The sequence below is a fragment of the Mesitornis unicolor genome, unplaced genomic scaffold, assembly GCF_000695765.1.
Source record: "Mesitornis unicolor isolate BGI_N332 unplaced genomic scaffold, ASM69576v1 scaffold5226, whole genome shotgun sequence".
NCBI classification, from domain to species: domain Eukaryota; kingdom Metazoa; phylum Chordata; class Aves; order Mesitornithiformes; family Mesitornithidae; genus Mesitornis; species Mesitornis unicolor.
In genome coordinates, this window is record NW_010192876.1 from 2,266 (window position 1) to 10,529 (window position 8,264).

Sequence of the window (8,264 nt, forward strand, 5' to 3'; positions counted from 1 at the left end):
CAGCTTGCCTGTCAAATGTGCAACCCTCCATTTAGTTTCCCTTTTGCAGGGTCTGCAGTGCGGGGCACGCAGCTCTGCAGTGTTGCTCAGCCTCACTGTTCACTGCAGAGCTGAAGGCTGAGCAAGTGGCTTTTCTCTGAGAGGGAAATTAGTTCAGGAGGGAGACCAAACTCTGATCCACCGTGCACTGTAGGTGCTCATGCATGTTTCTCCAGCTGCTGTCTCACTGTTGGTAAATTCACAGGCATAAGCCTCCAGCAACAAAAATGCTAAAAAACTGAACGATGGCAGGTAAACAGGGAAGTTACTGCTGCAGTTGCTTGAAGCAAGCATTTTATGATAGCGCTGTGAAAGAGAGAGACCTTTTGGCCTTAATTCCTGTAGCAAAGACTGAACTTGGCTGGAATCACTTGGCGTAAAAGTGCATTTGGTTTTGAAGAGCAGAGCATAGATTTGGCAGGAGACTGAACTTGGCTGGAATCACTTGGCGTAAAAGTGCATTTGGTTTTGAAGAGCAGAGCATAGATTTGGCAGGTGGAACAGTTGTATGGTCTGTCACCTTTTAAATGGCTTCCTTTAATAGAGTCTTTCATGTGACTTGTCTAGTTCATGACTATTTATTACAGTAACTTCATACTATTTTCATACTATTACTATTTACTACAGTAATTTTACGGAAATCCCTACTGACTGCAGTAGTCATTAGTCTGAGTCTCTGCAGAGTTGGCAGCCTGCAAGACAAAATGCTGTTCTGAGAAGCCCAGAGGAAAGACTCATTTCCCACCTCATCTGTCAATAGCTGTTCCCCTTTCTCGTTAGCTTTGTTTCTGAAGAAAATGAGGTTTATGGATGATGCTAGCTGTACATGTGCCAGTCAGTCCTTCCCTTAACAATATTTTTAACCTTCTTTCTGACCAATTAAAAGAAAAGGTTAAGTACAAATGGTATAATTCTAGTACTCCAGAAGTCACCTAATCTTCAAGCAAATTCTACCACTTCTCTACCAACAGGAGGATGTGCAGGCAAGAAAGACCCTATTCATATTCAAATAACCACTCTCTTTTTTTTAGACTTCAAGGAAGCCATCTAAAGTTCCAGGTACAAGATCAAAACCAAAGGAAGTAACTAATTCCTGCATCTGAAATTGACTGTGTATGTCCCTAAAGTTGAGCCTTTGTCTGTAAATGATCTTAAGTGACAGGCAGGCCGAAAGTTAGAACTCTGTTATTTCTGTAGATTTTTGTTTTAAGCTCTGCCAGAGTTAAAAGTCTTAAGGAAGGTTGTTTTGCTTTTGCTGATGTACTGAAAAAATAAGATCATGCAGCCAGTGCTTTACTGACCAGCTTCACAATTTACAAGGCAGACAAGAACACAGATGATTCTGCATTACAGTATCAACTGCTGCACCTTTCCTTAGTTCCTTGAAAACATCACAAAATACATTCATGAGGAGCTAAGCATGAAACCAGTGGGTCAGATTCTCTTGCATGGGAGTGGAATTTGGTCCTGCAGCTCCTTCTACTGAACTCCATAGGATCACACAGATACTTTTATTTCTTCTTTTTTTTTCTTAGCTCACCCTGCATTTCCTCCAGAATACGTGGTCAACCCAGAATACCTGGAGTCCTGCAGCTCCTTCTACTGAACTCCATAGGATCACACAGATACTTTTATTTCTTCTTTTTTTTTCTTAGCTCACCCTGCATTTCCTCCAGAATACGTGGTCAACCCAGAATACCTGGAGAGAGAACCTCCGAGGGTGTACCCTGGGTGTTCTGGGGTACACCCTTACCACCCATTTCCCATGGGATCTGCCAGCAATCAGTCAAGCTGTCAGGGAGCACTGTCACCTCCAGGGATAGCACTGCAGAGAGGTTTCTGACCCATTCCTAGCAACCAAGGGCCAGGGAATGCAGCTCGTGTGTCAGTAAGTAGTGGTCTTTTAATTACCTCTGGAAATAATGCTCTCTTTACTTTTAGCTGCCTCTTTGCTGTTAAAGTACCATGAAAAGTTGCCATGCTTATCAGTTACTTCACAGCATTTTGATACATTCTGCTGAAGAAAACATTAGCAAATGGTAATGTTATCAGTCTGACCTGAACCCGGAAGAGTAAACCTATGCACTTGGAAGGGGCCAAATGTTGTGAAGTGTTTTGTGGCTTATACATCCTGCTAACACCTGCAACAGCGTTTTGGAATTATGGCGGTCGGACACTTAATATGGTCATGTTGTGCCAGCGTAGGTGGCACAAAATGTGCATTGGGAGGTTCCTCTTCCATGCAAGACAAAGGTGATGGGGAGAGAGTGTCTTGGCTTGGCCAAAGCACCACAGCCTCTGAGAAGAATGGGAAAATCAGCTTCAACAAGGAAGCGAATCAGCATGGTCGGGTATTCCTCTTTTGAGACAATTTGTTTCTCAAAAACATTGGAAAACTGTTGTGGTTAACAGAAGTTTCAGATTAAAAATGATGTTTAGCATCATAGAGCCCACACAGAGCTTCAAACCACACCGAGATGGTAAGAAACAAGATGCTGAATTGCCCGTCATTTGTAATGGGGTGTGTGGGCACTTCCAGTTTCTTTCAGTGCTGCCAGTCATGTTGGTTTAAACTGGTGGTGTCCAGTTTTTGTACCACAGTTGAGCACACGATCAGATTTCCTGCTGCCATGCGCCGTTCTGTCTGCATTGAGTACAATACATCAGCTCTTTTACGGTACAGTGATCTGTCTCAAGACTGCTACATTTACTGTGCTTGCCTAGAAATTCAATGTCACATTTTAGGGGTTATTGAGAAAGAGGGTGGCCAGCAGCAGCCTGAGGTCCAGATAAATGATCCTGGTGGGATGGATATGCCCAGATTGGGAAATGGCTTTTCTAGACCGTCACTGTACTCCTCAGTCTCAGCATGTTACACCATGCACAGGCTTTGCACGTGCTAATACGTGCACCGGTGTGGCAGCGTATGGCCCCAAAATGGACCAAAACTGTAATGTTCACAGGTAAATACTGAAACAGAAATTGTTTGATACTGCATAGGAATCCTGGAGAGTGTCTTCAGATGAAAGATGCTTTGCTTCATGTGTTTCTGCAGATTCCAGGTGGAGGTGGAGATTTCCATCAGTGATACCATGCTCCTCTGCCTCAGTTCATCCCACCAAGATTTTTGCCAGGGATTCGTTACGTTCCACCTCCCCTTCCACTGAACGAGTTGGCTGAAACAACCAAGGAAGCACGTGGTAAGGAAGTACGAGATAAGCCCTGGGACTTTCTGGTTTCAGTACCTAACCACAGAGGTGGAAACCCCAAGAAACCCTGATTCTAGCTAGTTTTTCAGGTTTCACACATCCCTGTGATGGAGCCAGGACTGAGATCCTGAAGTCCCAGGACAGATTGGCAGCTTTTACAATGGGCAGCACTGTCTTAGGGAAAGCAGCCTCCCGTGCTTGGGCTTTCCAGCTGACAAGCACCTCAATCTCATGCAGATGTTGGAGGCCCCAGGGCTGAGCGCCATTCTCAAAATGAAAATATTTTTCTGAATAGCTAGTTCGTGGGGCTTTATTTTAAAAATTTGTTTATTGCACTGTTGCAATTTACACAAGCACTTAACATGAACAATATGGCATTTCTTGCTCATCAGAAAATCCTGCTTTTAATTGGTGTCAAGAAAAGACCGAATCTTCAAAACCTCCATTTATTTTATTGAATCTTACAGGATTTTAAATTTCTGGCATAAGTGAAGTCTTTGTGCCCTTCTCTTTTGGGTCTCTTTCATGTATTGTGCCTGCAGGTGGACATACTTGTGATTCTGTTTGCAAGTTTTTCATTTGGCTGCAGCTACGTGTGACCACAAGAGGGTAGAGCTGCGCAGAGAATTAACCACTAGCGCTGGATGAGCAAACAGCCAGTTTTATTTTAAATTCGTGTTTAAAATGCAGGTTCAAAAAATACAACTTCATTTCCTGTCTTGAAGATGAGAATAAAAAATTGTTCATCTGACTGTTTATGAAACATATGACAATAATCACCCAGTGAAAAATCCAATCTTTTGTATAAGAGGGAGGAGAAATAGAGGTGTGTAATTGTCTAATTTGAATTGAGAAGATGTGGATGGGTGGTTATGTGGAACAAAAGAGAAGTTGGGGTTTTTTTGGCCTGGTTTCTCAACAACATAAGGCTCGTGCAGTCTCATTTTCTGTAATGTCAGTCCTCTTACAACTTTTCAACCCACTAGTTATTTCCAGCCAAACGTATCTGTTGTGATCACAGGCCTACACAATATTGATCTGCAAGGGAAACAGATGCCTCCCACAAAATGCTTTCTTTGCAGCCATGTTGTGGTGTTTGGCTGTCGGCATGCGCTCCATTCCTGACTGACGTGTGTAGCTTGGCTGACAACCAAGCGCCTGCCAGTGAGCCCAGCAGTGGGCATGCATCTTCAGAGCAGCCGGAGCATACCTGCTTCTTGTCTGGCTGGAAAGGCAAAGAAAATTAAGTAGGGGATGTGGTGGGGAATACAAAGACTATGGCAGTATGGGGGTTGCACAGATACGGTAGAAATGTAAAGTTATTTTAGGACACTGCCAAAGGCATTAGGACATTAATGGAGTGTGTAGGAGATGCTGTGTGCTGGAAGTGAAATAATATGGGCTGAGTTTGAGGGGAAGAGAGGAAACTGAGTGCTGGCAGGCAAACCAGAAAGCATATGTGAGGATGAATGGGTTTTGTGGTTTAGAGGAGACAAAAGACCTGGGGGATATTGCAGTGGCAGAGAACCTGTAGGGAGCTGCAGCTGTTCTGTTGGAGTGTATGGGAATGGCAAGGAACTGGGAGTAGTGGCCAAAAATGGGGCGCGTGGAGAGTGGTGGTATTGTGTGAGGAAAACAGAGGAAATCCAGTCCTATATTGGGAGAGTGAAGTTGTGTGTTGCCTGAAAACAGGCAACTGGATGGAGAAGAGAGGTCATGAGAGCACCCCCTCAGAGAGCAAAATGCCATCTAATGACCTCAGCCCTTATGACACACCAGGGAAATCACAACCCAGGCACAAAGCCAGAGAAACAGTGCATCATGGATCGTGCTGCTCAGAGAACAATCCAGTTTTCTTAGTACCATGGAGAAAGTACAAATTAATTCCACTGCATAGCATTTGTGCCCCAGGAAATGTAGGAATTTCCAATTGTGACCCAGTGAGGGGGAATACTCCTGCATGAGGTCATGTACAAAATATCCTGCCGGCAGAAGATGCAGAGGGAGGCTACAGTAAAACGAGTAATTCTTTGATTCTGGTATTCAGGTATTCAGGATGCTTGAAAAAAGAGAAAAGCTGTACTATTTAGTGCATAGGGATGTATTAGGATTGCATCATATCTTTTTAGCCAAGTAAGGAACTGATTCAGACCTGCAATTAGACTTGGGAACATCCTTCCTCCAGAAGGACCTCTAGAATTGAGGTGAAATGGCCTTTCTGGCAAAACTTTTGCAGGAAAATGGATCTAGAAGAGTGTCTGTGATCTCTGCCCTGAAAGGAATCTGAGATTAAGACAAATAGGGAAAAACCCAACCAAAACCAAACAAGTCCTGTTTGAAAATTATTTTCCAAGGCTAGAAGCTGCTGCCAGAAAGGTTTGGGTCAGTAGTCGACTGCAGTTGAACGACGGAGGCCAGGGAGGTTTGCAGCAGTGATGTGAAGTATAGGCCATGTTGTTACACAATTTCATGCAGTATTGACTAGTGATGTTATGGAGATTCAACAAAATAAACAGAAGGTATGTCCAGTAAAACAGCCAGTACAGCATCTGAGGACAGAGTCTGATTGCAGATTGTTGGCTTTCCAAAAGAGCAAGCCACAGGAGAAAAAAAACAACAAAAACCTAAGTTGCCAGTGAGGAACTGAGGGAGCTTTTAATGCAAATTGGCAAGGAAATCTACAATGAAAATCCTTAGTTGGATTTGAAGAAGGGATTACTCAGTCCGTCAAAGCCTTTCAGAATTCACAGGAGTGTTGAAAGGGCACGGCTTGGATTCACTGCTGTCAAGTGGGCAAAAGAGCCTGCCTCATGCTTCTTTTCCAGTGCAGCTTCAGCACTTGCCATCTTGAAGCACACTTGCCACATTTCTTTAAGAGTGGCTGAAACAACCAGCTGCTGTCTGAAGTGTGTCAGTCCAGAGAGCTGCAGCTCTTGATGCCAAGCACCTTTGAAGTAACTGGGTTGAAAACCAAAGTGGATTGACAGAAGTCATTTTGCATTGAGAATTGATCTCTGGAAATGTGATTGATGACAGGTGTAATGCAAACTGAATTACAGGGTTCGAGGGTTTTGGCTTATTTGTTTGTGTTTAACTCTGACCTTTGTCTATTCTTCATTTTTATTTCAGCTACTGAAGCTGACAGTCAGGATTCAGAGGTTGTTCGTGAGCCTGGCCAACCGAGTGATGTGGAGCCTGAAGATTAATTGAGAGAGGATGGGAAGACAGTCTGGGTTGCCGATTTCCTAAGAACATGATTCGCTGGATTCGGCAGGGTGAGGGAACAGGAGGTGCTGGTAGGCTTGGCAAGAATGGTGTGGGGGAAATTTGCAGAAAGGTCTGGTACAGGCTGAAATCCAGTGCCTCTGTATTGTTTTCAGGGTGAACTGCCTTTAAGGTAGTTAAAAATGAAAGGTACATTCCTCTACTGTTTTGCCTAGAGGAACTGGTTTTGTATTAAGTAGATCAGCTGTTCATGTTTGAATTTGCAGGGGACTTTTGTATGATTAAAAAATACATTAAACTGTTGGTATGGTTTTGATGATTTGAGGCTTGCTTATATACATGTAATTTTTCTAGCCAAATGTCAGGTGTTGACCTGAACAGCTCTGCATAACAAACTGGTCTAGAGAGAGATTTTTGGGTTCAGTCTTTTTCTTCTACTACTTTCGACTGCTGCTGTAAAGGTGAGCACAGTAAAATAAACATTCTTCTTTTCTGCTACTTGTACTAACAATCCCTTGCTCAATGCAAGATGTAAAGAAATTGCACTAAGCTGCAATTCTGTCTTTTTTAATGTAGCAGATGATCTGTTGGAATGCTTTCCAGCATTCAGCCAGGGTTTTGGAGGACAGTGAGTGCAAGTGGCAAACTTAAAGCTGCCAAGAGGAAAAACTGAAAACCACATGTATCTGTAGCAAATAATCTGATGTACAACTTGTTATACACTGGATTTACAGCAGGGTCTCTGCTCCCAGGAGTGTCCCAAACCTCCTTGTAAAACTGCTGTCTGCTTGGGAAAATCTGAATACTTCTTGAAGGTGTCTGAATAGAGCAAAGCTCTTTTCAAAATAAAATAATCTACAGATAGGAATACCAGCAGCACCCACAAACAGGTTCCTCAGTGGATGGAGTAGTTAATATAGCTATAAAAAAAATCATTCTTAAACAAAATATATACAAAGATTTAAGGAAATAGTAACGTGCAAGATGAACAGTTGAATAGTTTTCTTCACAGATCTTTTTCTAAAGTCGTATTTGGTGTTTTATTACACTCCTTAAATCTCAAAGCAAGATGGACCCCAGCCCATTTCACTGCCTGTAATGCACAGCCATTGCAGACACACTGCACGCACAGTTCTGTTTTCTCTGTTTTCCTGGGCCAGCGACCGCTTCCAGATTGCCAAGACAAACTATTTTCTTTTTTTTGCTGCATCTTTTTGAATCAACTGTGAGTGAACCAAAGCTTTTCCTTTGGCTGTTAGAATGGTGGAATGCCACGCCAGTGGGATGTTTCTCACTGTATTACTGCAGACCGCTGTTCTGTAGAAGGATATAGCAAGTTTAAAGAAAATACAGAGAAAGGCAACTAAACTGAACGAGCACATGGGCGAGGTGCCTTACAAGGGGAGTCTAAAAGTAGAATAGAGTCTTCAGTTTGGGGAAGAGAAAGTTGAGGGTGGATATGACTGAGTTTTAGAGAATGGTATCAGCTGTGGCAAAGTAGATGCAAAACCATTACCAAACCTTGCTATTTTCATTCATGAGGGTGTCTCCGTTTAAGGCTCAGGGAGCAGGATTCTCTCTCTATTGTCCCCTGCCCTCCCAGGGGAGGATAAAAAAAAAAAAAAAAAAAACACAAAAAAAACCCCCCCAAAAAAAACACGAAGCAAAAAAAAAACCCCACAAAACAAAACACCCCACAAGAAAACCCCTCAAGGAAAGGAAAAGGGAATTAATAAGGGACAAAGGATCTTTAACTCTACACAAAACCCCATCCCAGCAGTCCCCAGTGGC

The 8,264-nt window shown here is 43.0% G+C and overlaps 1 protein-coding gene across 1 annotated transcript in view; it reads left to right on the top strand.

Annotated features, from left to right (window-relative positions):
• Positions 1-6,454, top strand: part of LOC104542818 (doublesex- and mab-3-related transcription factor B1-like) — a 6,730-nt gene extending 276 nt beyond the window's left edge. The window contains 3 exon segments of the mRNA XM_010187263.1: positions 1,695-1,927; positions 3,095-3,239; positions 6,378-6,454. Of these exon segments, the coding sequence (XP_010185565.1) occupies positions 1,695-1,927; positions 3,095-3,239; positions 6,378-6,454 (455 nt within the window).
• The last annotated feature ends 1,810 nt before the right edge of the window (positions 6,455-8,264 follow it).